This window comes from Anoplophora glabripennis, unplaced genomic scaffold (assembly GCF_000390285.2).
Source record: "Anoplophora glabripennis isolate ALB-LARVAE unplaced genomic scaffold, Agla_2.0 scaffold477, whole genome shotgun sequence".
NCBI classification, from domain to species: domain Eukaryota; kingdom Metazoa; phylum Arthropoda; class Insecta; order Coleoptera; family Cerambycidae; genus Anoplophora; species Anoplophora glabripennis.
The window spans coordinates 159,050-175,533 of NW_019416565.1; the positions used below are offsets into that span (position 1 = coordinate 159,050).

Below are 16,484 nucleotides of genomic sequence, written 5' to 3' on the forward strand. Positions count from 1 at the left end.
GAAGATGCTATTTTCAATTCATTTTTCCCAAGCTCAAAGGCGTTGTAGAGTTTCGATCATTAGTTGTTTTTTTACCTAAATAGTTGTATTGACATATGCATTTACTAAGAATTTAATTTTTCAAATTTAATTTGTTTAAAAAAGGTAATTATTATAAAATGAAATAGTAACCTCTATAGTTTAGTTAGTACTATTTTTCTTAGAATTTAAAAAAAAATCGTTGTTTTAAGTTGATTAGAAGCTGAGATAATTTTTTTATTATTTAATCGCAGTGACCTTAATTATTAATATTAAGAGCCGAAATTTGGCGAGAGTATACATTAAGAGCTATATTTTCATGTCCTACATTAACATTAAGGTGAATTCAACTATTTAATTGCAAAAAAGAAGATAGCGGCGATGCATTATATTACTCGGCGTGGGGAGAACGAGGCGGAGCATGCGTGCTACGCGCCTGGTTGCGCGCAGGAAAATGATTGAGCGGCTTCAAATCGATGGAGCTGGAAAAATTAGCCGTATCTCGGTTAATAATGAACCTTTCGAGATGATTCTTTTTTTTAATTTGTGGTAGCGCGAAAATTCATGAGCATTGAAGCTATTGTATTAACATTATTTTAACCCGAGATTTAATTTTTTATTTAGCCTCGCTCTTCCCACTCGTTCGCTAGACCGAGTAATAGAACGCATCGCCGCTATCTTCTTTTTTGCAATTAAATAGTTGAATTCACCTTAATGTTAACATAGGACATGAAAATATAGCTCTTAATGTATACTATCTCCAAATTTCGGCTCTTAATAATGACACTGCGATTAAATAAAAAAAATTGTCTCAGCTTCTAATCAACTTAGAACAACGATTTTTTTTTAAATTCGAAGAAAAATAGTACTAACTAAACTATAGCCGTTACTATTTCATTTCATAATAATTACCTATCATAACAATTTAATAAATATTAACATTTTTTCAGTCATTTTTAAACAAATTAAATTTGAAAAATTAAATTCTCAGTCAATACAACTATTTAGGTACAAAAACAACTAATGATCGAAACTCTACACTCTTTGAGCCTGGGAAAAATCAATTGAAAATAGCATCTTAGATAACAAATTCCGCCAACGCCAAACTAATGAAGCTTTCGGGTTAAAATTTTTACCACTTATTAAGGGTGCAAAGACCTTCAAAAATCCTGAATTACAAGTATCTGCTATGAAAATTGCATTAATTATTAGCAATTGAAAAAAACGGCCATTTTCGACCATTTTTGAGCTCTTGCGCATAAACAAATTATCGGAATTTAATCGGACTTGTCTTATTTTACAGATTTATCTAATACCTACCTTTTTTGTATAAACCTTTTTTCTCTATGAATAACAGTTTTTTACGCGAGTCAAAAAACCACTTTTCCATAACTTTGACCATTGTTTTAACAAAGTTTCCCAACTAATCTCGAGTTGATTTTGTTTATATTTTGTTTATAACACGTTTCCGAACAATATTCCGCAAAAAAACTTCTAATAGTATTTTTTCCCGAAAATCCCCTATAGTATCATACCAAAAATGCATGTTGTCATGGATTTAATCATGGTAATACATTATATAGTTAATTATTCAAAAAATAAATAAAACTCAAATATTTCTTACCTTAAAAAACTTATATTTGGAAACTGTAACTTTAGCAAAATTGTAAATCCAACGCCTATCACGATTGTATTTCAACAAGTTATTCTCACCCCTTGGAATATACATAGATGTGATGTCAATTGTTAACAGTTAATTTTGAAGAACAAAGTCAAAATCTCTCGTGTAAAAGTAAATAAAGAAAAATTGGAAAATGTAAAAATTTACAAAAAAATTGCATTTTTTTAATATATCCAGAACGGCTTAACAGATAAAATTAGGATCATCATTTATTCTCATAATAAGCCACTGATGGTGTTTGGCATCTCCAGAATAAAGAGCTTTGAACACCTGTATAGTTGTAAGGGTGCAGTAGCTTACTGCGAAACAAAACTTTGTGAAAATTCTAAATGCATAGAAATTCAACCGCGTACCTACTTGTAGTAGGACTATCTAAGATCTGATTATTATCAACATCAATTACAGCTTCACCCAGTTTTCGTAAGGTAATCATTTCGAAAAAAAAAATACTCGCACGTAGATGGATTTTCCAATAATACATTTAAAAATTAATGATTGCACAGCCCCACAAAAAAAAGTCTGCATCGGACTAGACCACTATATCTTTATGTTTTTGAAGTCGCTGAGTCCGAATCCGAGGTCCGTTTGACCCTGTCAGGTCAAGTTAAAGGTCATTTCAAGGTCAAACCGAGAAAAATCCCCTATGGTGGGAGTAACCATGGTTATTATATGTTCTTAGTGTCGCTGACTCCGAATCCGCGGTCTGTTTGGCCTTGTTAGGTCAGGTACAAGGTCATTTTAAAGTCAAATTCATCATATACATTTAAAAAATTAGAGATGATGTAAACACTAGTGTAAAGTCGGCTGTTCTTAATAAGTTTTCTATTAAAGAAGGCATATTTATATTATATCTGATTCTTTTATTCCTATCTTAGGTCAGTTCAAGGTCATTATAAGGTCATTCCAAGGTCAAACTGAGAAAAATCCACTATAACGGGGGCAACCAAAGTAATTAAATGTTTTTTCAGGTCGCTGAGTCCAAATTAGGGTTTCTTTTGTCTCTACCGGGTCAAGATCAATGTCATTTTGAGGTTTAACTGAGTAACTTCTAAATAGGGTTTAGTGGGAATCCAGGTTTTTTTGGTCGCTGGACTCCATTTGATCTTGTCAAGGGTTAATGTTATTTGGAAGCTACTTAATTCTAAAACCTATTAGTTGGCTTGTCTTACAAAGCAATTTTGCCTCGCTCGTCTATAATGGAGCGAAAGACTCTCAACATTCACGAGTCTTCACATTAGCATGATCTTTTTCAATCACATTTGAAAATCCGACACTATAATTTCATACAGCATTATTGGTTACCAACCTTCGCGGTAAGAAAGGTTCTGGATAGTTGCCGTACTTGAAGTTGAGGGAGAATTAAGTGCGTTATATGGTAGATGTTAACAATATGGTAATATTCATTTCCTATTCTATGGTGAAAGATGAGTATTCACATTCCATTAATGATATTTTTTTATAACTCATACGTAATGAAATTTTTACATATAGACTGCCCGAAAATCTCTGCATTGATGGACATAAAATATCTTTACTTACTTATTGTCTAGATATAGTGATTTTTTTTCGATTTGACCTTAAAATGACCTTGAATTTGACCTGAACGGACCTCGGATTCGGACTCAGCGACCCCAAAAACATATAATAACCATGTTGCCTCCACCATAGGGGATTTTTCTCGGTTTGACCTTGAAATGACCTTTAACCTGACAAGGTCAAGCGGATCTCGAATTCGGATTCAGCGACCTCGATAACATGAGGATATAGTGGTCTCGTCCGATGCAAAGATTTTTTTGTGGGGCTATGTTGTCAATGACAGCAAATGCTTTGTTTAGCTATCCAAGCATGGCTAATTTCATCTCAAAAATGATAATTACAATTTAATATATTAAATTTTCCAATATTTTCTATTCTCGAAGGAGAGTAGCAATTGACAGTGACATTTACTATACCAAATTACAAATCAATCTGTTAAGCCGTTCTAGAAATATTTACTTTTTTATGAACATCAACACCTGGAACAAAGGTTTATTTTACCAATTATTTTATTTTGGTGAGGAGAACTTTAGGTTAAAATTTTACACCTAATTATAGAGGTTTAAGCTACACCCATTTGCCATTAAATGGTGATTTGATGTATTAGATATAACATTATGGTAAAATGCTGTGACACTATTGTTGCAGTTGCCCTTTACAAAGCCGCTCCAACTTTAATCTGCTAGCGTAGTTTATAAATAACGAAAATTGACCAATAAATTAAGACAAGTTTTATTCTTCAATTTCATGACCGATTTATTGAAATTAGGAAATTCACCTAAATTTTTGTATTGCGTATACTAATACGGGGTATTCCACAAGCTCTGTGATATTTGTTTAGAAGTTACAAACATTTTAAAAAATATAATTTCATATTTCAATCAAAGTAGCCTGATAAATAAAAATAATGGTTGCTATAACAATATTTATTATTTGTGTCATTTTGTTTATTCTTTGACACTTCTCGTTAAAGTGCTAAATAAAAAATGCATTTATTTACAACTGAAGAGTATGCAGATATTCTCCTTGTATATGGGTATTCCAATGCGAACGCCAGACAAGCAGCCCGAAAATACCGACGAAATACCCAAATAGACATGAACCTGCCCACACAGTCTTTAGAGCATCATTTCGTAGACTTCGAAAAGAAGGTCACTCCGCCCCAAAAGGGCCATTCGTCCTACCGAAGTGAATGTACAAAATGAAGAAGATATAATAGATGCTGTTATTGACAACTCTTCAATTAGTACTCCGCGTATCACCAAATTTTTTACGGCGCAGCGTGTATTAAACAGAGAAATGTTTCCGTTTCATCGCCAAAATGTACAAGCGTTACATGCAGCAATTAGAATTTTGTCGCTGGTTACTTCAACAACGTGCACAAAATGATAGATTCATTTCGCTTGTCATGTGGTCTAATGAAGCGTGATTTACTAGGGACGGCATAAATAATATAATCATAATGAACGTATCTGGGTGTTACAAAATCCGCATGCAATTAGGTCAAGACGATTTCAGCAACATTTCAGTGTCAACGATTGTGGTAGCATTTGCAACAATAATTTACTGCTAGTACATGTTTTAAATGATCGTTTAAATGCAGATCTGTATAGAACTTTCTTGGAAAACATCCTTTTTGATTTCATTCATGACGTAGGGCTTAATATTGTTCAAAATAATATGTGCTATCAGCACGACGGTGCACCACTACATACAGGGAGACAAGTAACTGTTTGTTAATCATTTCCCTAATAAATGCATAAGTCAACAAGGTTCATGACCACCGCGTTCCATAGATCTAAATCCTTTGGACTTTTATTTATGAGGACATATGAAGCAACTTGTATACCATGTTGAAATCACTACCCGTCACCCGTCACTACTTGAAAGAATTCAGGATACAGCTAACCAGATAAGAAAATGATCCAAATCTCATCTGTCGAGTGACCGAGTCTTTAGTTCGCAGATGTTGCATTCAAGCCGAGATGGACATTTTGAACAATTTTTATAGTATTAATAGTCATTATTCGGGAAAAAAATACTATTAGAAGTTTCTCTGCGGAATATTGTTCATAAACGTTGTTATAAACAAAATATCAAAAAATCAACTCGAGACTAGTTGGGAAACTTTGTTAAAACAATGGTCAAAATTATGGAAAAGTGGTTTTTTGACTCGCGTAAAAAAATGTTATTCATAGAGAAAAAAGGTTTATACAAAAAAGGTAGGTATTAAATAAATCTGTAAAATAAGACAAGTCCGATTAAATTCCGATAATTTGTTTATGCGCAAGAGCTCAAAAATGGTCGAAATTGTCCGCTTTTTTCAATTGCTAATAATTAATGCAATTTTCATCGCAGACACTTGTAATTCAGGATTTTTGAAGCTTTTTGCACCCTTAATAAGTGGTAAAAATTTCAGCCCAAAAACTTCATTAGCTTGGCGTTGGCGGAATTTGTTATCTAAGAAGATGCTATTTTCAATTCATTTTTCCCAAGCTCACAGGCGTTGTAGGGTTTCGATCATTAGTTGTTTTTGTACCTAAATAGTTGTATTGACATATGCATTTACTGATAATTTAATTTTTCAAATTTAATTTGTTTAAAAATGACTTTGAAAAAATGTTAATATTTATTACATCGTTAAGCGCGCATGCTAAGCCTCGCCTTCCCCACTCGTTCGCTAGACCAAGTAATAGAACGCATCGCCGCTATCTTCTTTTTCGAAATTAAATAGTTGAATTCACCTTAATGTTAATGTAGGACATGAAAATATAGCTCTTAATGTATATTCTCTCCAAATTTCGGCTCTTAATATTAATAATTAAGGTCACTGCGATTAAATAAATAAAAAAAATTATCTCAGCTTCTAATCAACTTACAACAACGATTTTTTTTTAAATTCGAAGAAAACTAAAGTAAAGAGGTTACTATTTTATTTTATAATAATTACCTATCTTAACAATTTAATAAATATTAACATTTTTTCAAAGTCAATTTTAAACAAATTAAATTTGAAAAACTAAATTCTCAGTAAATGCCTATGTCAATACAACTATTTAGGTACAAAAACAACTAATGATCAAAACCCTACAACGCCTGTGAGCTTGGGAAAAATGAATTGAAAATAGCATCTTCTTAGATAACAAATTCCGCCAACGCCAAACCAATGGAGGTTTCGGGCTGAAATTTTTACCACTTATTAAGGGTGTAAAAACCTCAAAAATCCTGAATTATAAGTGTCTGCGATGAAAATTGCATTACTTATTAGCAATTGAAAAAAACGGCAATTTTCAACCATTTTTGTGCTCTTGTGCATAAACAAATTATCGGAATTTAATCGGACTTTTCTCATTTTATAGACTTATTTATTACCTACCTTTTTTGTATAAACTTTTTTTCGCTATGAATAATAGTTTTTTTACGTGAGTCAAAAAACCACTCTTCCATAATTTTGACCACTGTTAAAACAAAGTTTCTCAACTAGCCTCGAGTTGATTTTTTGATATTTTATTTATAACAGGTTTCCGAACAATATTCCGCAGAAAAACTATTTTTTTCCCGAAACAGGCTCTTTGATGTCTATAATGACTGGGATATAAAATTTGTTGATCTGATTAATAGAGGTTCAACTTTAAACACAAATAATAGTTTTTGTTATAGCAACCATCATTTTTATTTTGAGCCATGAAATTATATTTTTTAAAATGCTCGTAACTTCTAAACAAAAACGAATCGGACCTATGTTCATATAAGACAAAATGTTTGAAATTAACCCAGCTACCATCTGTCAGAGTTTGTCATAGAGCTTGTGGAACACTCTACATAACTTCATCAATATCCTGATTATATACTCAAATGTTGGTATTTATAAAATATGTTAGATATTATAGGTACAATTTTTTTAAGTAAATGCTTCGTAAATTAGAAGTTTTTGTTTCTTTTACTCTTTCATTCTCAAAAAGTTACAATTTCTCAAATAATATCGAGAGCTTTTTTTGGCAGTGTTGTTACATACTGATTAAAAGCATTAAGGACCTATCCGAAATCTATTTCCATATTAATTAATTAACTAGTATGCTCTTTGATATTTAATAGAGTAGGTTTAGAATAATTGATTCTAGTTAATTCGCACGTAGGCTCGGCTAATTAGTGCTTTTACAGTTACATGACTGATTGTTACATAATCTCATATTATGCGCTTCTAGTTGCATTAGTGACATGTGCTTAGGTAGGAGATTGTCATATAACGGTTTCAAATTCTCTCGTCATATAAGCCCTTCGTACCGCGCAGTTCTATTTCTGTAATCTAATTCGTATAACGATAATTTCTAAACAATATCTCTAACTGTAATTGTAAAAATGAATACCTATTGTCTTGTAGTTTTTTAATAAGTCACCTTGCATAAAATAAGTCATCTTCATATAAATTTATTTAAACTATAACATTTGTAAATATTTTTATTTGTCGAATTTCTGTTTTTAGTTTCTTTTGAAAATGATACATTTCCATTCTGTTTTATATTTTTGCATTGTTTTCCTTCATGTTTACATTCTTCCTTGATAATTAGCAGTTGTTCTTTATAATCGCTTCTCTCACTGTATCCTATAATCCAACAACAAAAATGTCCCATTTGAATTCCGTGTCATTGCTAGTATTGTCTGTTAAGTTGCAATCTCTTTTTAAGGGCTATTTTGCTACATAGGTAGGTTCTAAACTTTATTTCTGCTGTCTGCAATTTTTATTATTGTTTTGACATTTAATTTGTCCGTATGGTATAATTAATTTTTCATGTAGGTATTTTTTTGTTTGTTGTAACATGTATCACCACTCTGGGTTCAGAATTCTGGAATAGTTTGGAGGGTAACTCAGTTACAGCATTTAGACCCTATTGGGCCCCTTGTGCATCCTTCCAGCGAGTGATCAGCTCTACTGAGCCGTCAACCAACCTATCAAGGAGAAAAAGATGATGACATTGCTCAGAGGGATCTCTCTGATGTAGACCATAGAACCTTTCTCCTAACACGGATTCTCTGGTTGACGAGACACCAGTGCACTCGCAAAATACATAGAAAACTGTCGCGTCTTCCTGCTCACAACCTCTACAGTGTTTCACACTTCCTCATATTGTAGAGGTGTTTTCTTAGCCAACAATGTCTAGTTTGAATACCCGTCACCAGGCGAAGGCTTACCCTGGACACAGCCAGGTACTTTCTGTCTGTGTCTTTACTGGGATATCCTAAGAACTCCTTGACAAATCGACAGCTGTTTATTTCATCCCACCGTATTCTAAACTCCTTGTGAGTGTCTTCCTTAATCATTTCTAAAAGTGCTGACAACGAGAGCATACTGAAGGGACCGGGTCCAAAGATAGTAAGACCCAATGCCCTCCTAGCTACCTTGTCAGCTTCTTTATTGCCATTGCATGTAACACTACTTTTTTCCTCCATTTTAACATATTTCTCTTTGATTTTATATAAGTAAACAATTTCCAATAGTACATTTAGTACACATTTATTAATTTATTCAGTTTTTCATGTAGTCATTCATAACCGAAATAATTCTTTAGTGTTAAGTAGATAGTATCTTGCATTTTGAAACTTTTCTCTGTGTGTAATTTTTTTTTCTCGGTGAAATTTGTACTACCTATACAGGGTGTTTTCACTTTAAATTTGGAAAATGCAGGAATGTATTCCCTATCAAAAAGTAAGTGTAGTTTGCTCTATAAAATTTTTTTATGAAAGCTTTTGTTTTGGAGATACAGAGCGTTGAAGCTTAAAAAAAAATAAACACTTTTTGACATATCTCGGCTATCCACGAGTAGATTTGATTTAAACTTGGTACACATTATGCGTATTGGGGGTTCTCATAATTAACAGAATATTAGTNGCTTACCCTGGACACAGCCAGGTACTTTCTGTCTGTGTCTTTACTGGGATATCCTAAGAACTCCTTGACAAATCGACAGCTGTTTATTTCATCCCACCGTATTCTAAACTCCTTGTGAGTGTCTTCCTTAATCATTTCTAAAAGTGCTGACAACGAGAGCATACTGAAGGGACCGGGTCCAAAGATAGTAAGACCCAATGCCCTCCTAGCTACCTTGTCAGCTTCTTTATTGCCATGTAACACTACTTTTTTCCTCCATTTTAACATATTTCTCTTTGATTTTATATAAGTAAACAATTTCCAATAGTACGTTTAGTACACATTTATTAATTTATTCAGTTTTTCATGTAGTCATTCATAACCGAAATAATTCTTTAGTGATAAGTAGATAGTATCTTGCATTTTGAAACTTTTCTCTGTGTGTAATTTTTTTTTCTCGGTGAAATTTGTACTACCTATATATACCGAGAATATAATATATCACAAACACCTTTGATTCGATTTAATATAGAATTCAATTAAATAAAAAAAAAATAATATTGGTACTTCTCGACATGTTTTCCTGAATATTGCTGACTTCCGGATTTACTAGATGTAGCTATCAACTTTTTTAAGTAAAATACCCATACAGGTTGAAGTCGATTATTTGCATCATTATGTCCATAAAAATTACTTACCACCTGTATCCAAAACAACCGTTTTCGAAAAAAAAAACATATCAGAACATTGCAAAGTTTTGACAATTCTAACTTCGATTTTTTTAATGAAATTCTATAAAACAGTATTTTTGTTTTATTTGTCCCATTAGAAATTCATTTTGTAGATAAAATTTTATATGCTAAATGTTAGTGAAAAATTTTGTACACCGCAATGTCATTTTTTTTATTATTTTTTATATTAAACGTTCAAAGTTTGAAGTTTAAACACATTGGTTTTAGCCAATATTAAAATGCGTTGTTGAATATATGTATGGCCTCACAAGTATAAATCTAAAGGATTGAGATATGAGAATCTTGTATGCCAATGATTTAGATGAAGAAGAGACCGATGTGTTTTCCGAAATGACAAAAATGTTAGGTATATGTCAGCTGTTAACTCCTCAAATTCTGGGATTTCTTCGGTACGGCATTGATACGATGAAAGCGAATTTCGGGTAAAAATACAAAAATGTATTTTGCACCATAGTCTAAACTAATCACAAAACACATGAGAACTTCAAGGAAACACATTTGAGGAGTGGCTGTATGGTTTCTCTCAATCTATGACCTGACTGTTATCAAATAGTACCTACGTCATAAGCGTAATGATAGTATACAAAAAAAATTGTACTTTTAAATTTTAGAGGTAGTCTTTTAGGCTAACATATCTTTAAAATATTTCTAAAACTGGACTGAATCTCAAATACGTGATGATTAAGTATTTAATGAAATTTTTTTAATAATTTTGTTCCTATAGAAGGAAGTATAGGACAAAACTGAACGTTGATCAGAGTATCTATTAGGAGATAACAAAGTAGAAATAAACTTTAGTAATTCTATAAACAATTATTTTTAGACTGAACAACTACTCTACTGGCTATTTACCCCAGCCCATAATTGAAATATACCTGTAACTTCTAGGTAGAAAGCTAGGATCGCCTGCCAGCTAACACACCAGGCATAGACCGTTTTCGGAATTATTGGTTCTCATCAGTAAGACATAGGTGAGGCAACCGATGAACAATTCAGCTATTTTCACTATTTTAGCTCAAAACAGAAGGTAAGTACTTACTTTCTGTTGTTTCACCTATGGCATACTGATGAGGACCAATAACTTCGAAATAATTCTATATTTAGCGGATCGACTGGCGAACTATTTTACCTAGACATAGAGGCTATACTTCAATACTGGCCGCGACAGATGGAACACAGAGTAATTGTTTCTTATATTTATCTTCAGTTAAAAAATTTAGGTTCGCCTTGTTGATGAGAGGTCGTACTTTAATAGTACCTGTGATATTGCAGGTCGCTTCATGCAGGTGTAGGACGAATGAAGGCAAGAATAGACACTGAGTAGCAGTGACCATTGATAGACGTATCTCTCTATTACGTCACGTACATAGTATGGATCATTTTGGCGATGCATGTATTGGTATCTTGGAAAATGTAATAGATAGGAAAATGGTTAAATGAGGAAAGTTGCAGACTGTTGCTAACTTAATAGCGCTTGCAGACCGGTCTTAGCTGTTCAGGTTTTGAATTATTTTGAAAAAAAGTCAATGTGGCGTTTTCGAAAATCGTCTGTAATTTTTGTATACTTAGATTGCGACGTTTCGGTTGCGAGAAACCATCATCAACTTTCTTTTTTTATGGGCGCCATATTGAATTTTAAGCTGAGCAAATAGAACGTTTTTTTGGCTTTTCAATGATATAAGTAAGAACAAATTTCAAAAATAACCTCAAAAATCAACATTTTAATATTTTTAATATTAAACCCAATGTTTATTTCTCTATTACCTACATAATGTTGTTGATGCTATTGGATTGTTGAAGCTGAAGATACTACACGTGAAATGGTGACCATTGGCGCAAACATGCTTTATCCGATAGTTTCGGAAATACAGGGTGCTGAAAGTTAAAATTTTAAATCGTTTTTTTGTGATTATTCTGAAAATATGTAGGTTAGGAACTTTACAATTTGTGAAACTATATTTTTTTAGGCGACGAATAAGATCCGTGTTGTAATTTCAGCATTGCTCATAGAGGGCGCCACTTATGACCAATTTTACCGAAAATTTAGTTAATAACTTTTTATCTTGTATATTTAACATGAAACTTGATTCAAAACCTGAAAGAGCAATCATTTTTCCATTAATTATGTACTCTTGTTTCATTTCGGCATCTCGATCCGTTATCGAGAAAAATCAATTTAACGAACACTATGTTTTGATAATATGAGAAATTAAAAGCGAAACAAACCAAGTGTTTCTTCGTGTTATTACAACAATTAACAATAAAACAAATAAAATACGTAATTTCTTCGTGTTATTACAACAATTAACAATAAAACAAATAAAATACGTAATTATGATTTAAAGTAATTGTTCGAAGAATCCACCGTTGACATTGATACACTTTACATGTTTTCTGAGAGATCTTCGAGTGTGAAACAACATATTGGGATTGCGTCGGACTTCGTTGGCAGCGATTTGTATTCTTTGCCACAACTCTTCACACGAGCCAATAGATTCTTTGTAAACTATATCTTTCATTCGAGACTAAATAGAAAAATCAAGAGCATTGAAATCCGGACTTCTGGATGGCCAAGCAAAAATGCTTACATGGCGAATCCAGCGATTTGGAAAAACTGCATCTAAATATGCACGCACTGGCCAAGAAAAATGCAGTGGAGCTCCGTCGTACATGAACCACATGTCTCTTCTTAAATAAAGTGGAACTTCTTCAAACCGTGGAAGCATTTTTACTTGGCCAACCAGAAGTCCGGACTTCAATCCTCTTCATTTTTCTATTTGGAAGAATCTATTGGTTCGTGTGAAGAGTTGTGGCAAAGAATACGCTGCCAACGAAGTCAAACGCAATCCATTGGGATTGCGTTTGACTTCGAAGCTGTTGTTTCAAACTCGAAGATCTCTCAGAAAACGTTGTGTAAAGTGTGTAAATGTCAACGGTGGATTCTTCGAACACTGACTTTAAATCGTTATTACGAATTTCATTTGTCTTATTGTTAATTGTTGTAATAAACGAAGAAACACTTGGTTTGTTTCGCTTTTAATTTCTCGTATTATCAAAACATGTTCGTTATAAATCGATTTTTCTCGAAAACGGATCGAGATACCGAAATGAGATAAGAATACACAATTAATGGAAAAATGATTGATCTTTCAGGTTTTGAATTAAGTTTCATGTTAGACATACAGGGTAAAAAGTTATTAACTAAATTTTCGGTAAAATTGGTCGTAAGTGGCGCCCTCTATGAGCAATGCTGAAATTACAACACGCATTTTATTCGTCGCCTAAAAAACCATAGTTTCACAAATTTCCTAAACTAGATATTTTCAGAATAATCGCAAAAAAACGATTTTAAATTTTAACTTTCAACACCCTGTATTTCCGAAACTATCAACTTTCGGATAAGGCATTTTTGCGCCAATGGTTACCATTTCACGTGTAGTATCTTCAGCTTTCGATTTTCCCACTGTTAATGAATCACCCTGTGTATAACACTTCAACATATCACATTTTTCCTCATTGGAATAACGACGCAAAGCGTAATTTTTTCACTCAACGCCATGACGTTATTGATTTACTACAAATATTTGAGACTACACTGTAATAGTTTCGAAAAATTATGCGGTGTTGCCAGATTTTATTAAAGCAACAACGTGCAAAATAAATATTAAAATATTTATTTTGCAGGTTGTTTTTGAAATTATGTCATTGAAAAGCCAAAATATGCTCAACTTAAAATTCAATATGGCGCCCAAAGAAAAGAGAAAGTTGTTGATGGTTCTTCGCAACCCAAACGTCGCAATAAAAATCTAAATATACAGTGAAATTCCTCGAAAAAAAGAGAAAGTGTTCTCTGATATTAAAAATTCCTCTAAATAAAAAAGTTACAGACCATTTTCGGAAACGCCACATTTACTTATTTGCAATATAACACAAAAACCTGAAGAGCTAGTACCGGTTTGCAAGCGCCATTAAGTTAGCAACAGAACTGTCTAAAACTTTCCCTTTTTTAACCATTTTCCTATCTCTTATAGTTTCCAAGATACTAATACACGCAGCACCAAAATAGTCCACAATTTGTTTCTAAATATGGAACAATCACAAAAATGTGATTACTTTGTTGCCTTTGCCTTTGCCCAATGTTGTGTGAAATCTTATTTTTGCCACTGTTTTAAAAACATACTCGAAACAAAAATGTTTAAAAAATCCGTTATTTTTTAATTGGAAATAGACAACCGAGAATATTCTATTTTTAATCTTAATACGTAAAATGATAATACACCGGTAATACGCTGTTAATTTCTTCCTTTTTTGTTTCTGTCACCTACCAATTTTGTTCCAGGGCCCCTTAATTCCAGCTGCCTTCACCAACGGCTACCATTGAGTTTCAGGACTGTCTAGTGTTGTGTGACCCGAAACGGCAGCTACTGTGATGTCATCACAACTGCACCTGTACATTCACTTTATGTATAATAATATAATAATGTAGCACCCCCGCCAGGCGAGGCCCACTTGTTGTTGTAATGTTTGGTGTATGCGTCCCGCTTCCCCGCTCATCGGCAGCCGCCAAGCGAATATCCCTTTATTGTGGGCGGTTGTCAACACATTCTGAAGACATATCGTCACTTTCAAGGCGCTCCTTCAAATCATGTTATCGGTGTACGGATGGAAATGATAAACCGTTAGAGTTTCTTTCCCTGAAATGCAGAATACAACTAGCTTCTTATTGCAGAATAAGTTTACCAATAAATTAGGGCAAAGTTGAAAGCACAATAATTAAGCAATGTCATCAGTGTCGATATTTTACAGAACAATTGACATGAAAGGTATTAGGTATCAATTTTGGCGTCTGATGAAAAAAAAGGTATAAAAAACTAAGTCTTAATGATGTCCACATGCAGCAGGCAAGTTGTAAGATTTACCGTAATAGAAAAGTTTGTACGAAAATACGAATTAAGCCAAACGTTAAGAACAACAAGACTTACTCTTAGATTTTGACACTAGCACATGCGCATTACTTTTTCGGATAAATCTTGAAATTTGTTTCCAATCATTAATAATAATAATTATATATTATATGAATCATACTAATAGCTTCTTACTTTTTACTTTTTAGTACCAAATCGCTTGGATTTTTTTTTTCAGATGAATCGAAATGTTTTGAGACACTTAAGTTATTCCTTCAGTCTAAGTAATACTTTTTTATGAAAAATCAAAATAATATTATCAAAAAACTGTTACACCAACATCACAGTATGCTGAAATGACCAAAACATTTAAATACAAAACATTTTTATCTAATAACCATTTTCACATTGAATTAAAAAAAAATTTGTGTTCCGTAGTCTTACTACTATCCACTAACTGTCCAACTTTGGCCTATTTTAAGTAAAACTGTAGAATAATCTTTCTGTGAATGAGACTCAGAGTATGCTTAGAATTGGTGGGAATTGAACGACGCAAATTTTAGTCGGTTTAGGTTTGAAATAACATTCGCTAATTTGGTTAACTGTGTGAAATGTGTTTTTAGCGTTGTTAAATTCCCATCACTAGGCATTTATGCTAATTTGGAACTAGATCAGCATAATCTAGTGAAGGAATGTTGAAAAGTGGTGAAAAGTCGTAAATAAGCGAGCCTAAATTTCTCCGCTGCCAAATATAGTATCATATTAGACTTGGCGATTTCACTTCAAATTCTATAGCAATGAATTCCCTTTTTGGAAGACAAATGTATGCTGCTATATAAATTTTTGCCACAGGAAGTTTAGTTTTTGAAATACAAGACATTAAAATTGAAAACAGTTTCGTTAGATACCAGGAATCGTAGAGATTTGAATAAAATTTAGTACAACTTAAATTGGAAACCTTTCATTAAGAATCTGCAGAGATCATTGATGAGCATAATATATTTGTTTTTTTTAGAGTTTGTACTGGTATTATCACTCTTATATTTCAGAACTTCCGAGACAAAATAGTCTAATGGAGTTAAGTCAGGTTAGCGAGGTGGTTAACCAACAAGTCGTTTTTTGTTATTTATTAGTAGTGCATAATTTTTTTTCAATAGCCAAAAAAATGACAAACTCAATAAGTTTGTCGATTAAAATACAGAATTTCCATCGTTACAAAAAAAAAAGTGATAACTGGTTAACTGAGCTTTTTCTCCAAAAATAGTAAGAGACGTTTTTGGTCAGGTTTAGACAGTACCATCTGAATTTACTATTATTTTCTCGGAATAACTAAGTAGCAATTTTTTTCCGGACAAAATATACAGAATGTTAATTAAGTATGTACAATAAATTCAACAGACGATTATTTGAGTGATTTTAAGACAAAATGTTCATATAAACATTGATCGGCAGATGCTTCGTTTTCAAGATACAGGTTGTTAAACTTTTGTAAAAAAAATTGCTATTTCGTAAATATCTTAAATAGCAATTTTTTACAAAAGTTTAATACCCTGTATCTTGAAAACGAGGCATCTGCGGAACAATGTTTATATGAACTTTTTGTCTTAAAATCACTCAAATAATCGTCTGTTGAATTTATTGTACATACTTAATTAACACCCTGTATATCTAAACACCTTTTTCAAAACTTAGTCTCCTACTACTCTATTATATTGCAATAATTGTCC

The 16,484-nt window shown here is 32.6% G+C and overlaps 1 protein-coding gene across 1 annotated transcript in view; it reads left to right on the plus strand.

The window, feature by feature from the left end:
• Window positions 1–16,133, plus strand: part of LOC108910546 (RNA-binding protein Musashi homolog Rbp6-like) — a 138,338-nt gene extending 122,205 nt beyond the window's left edge. Inside the window, exon 8 of the mRNA XM_018715174.2 lies at window positions 14,193–16,133. Within this exon, the coding sequence (XP_018570690.1) occupies window positions 14,193–14,234 (42 nt within the window). The 3' untranslated portion in view covers window positions 14,235–16,133. The remainder of the gene's footprint in view (window positions 1–14,192) is intronic.
• The last annotated feature ends 351 nt before the right edge of the window (window positions 16,134–16,484 follow it).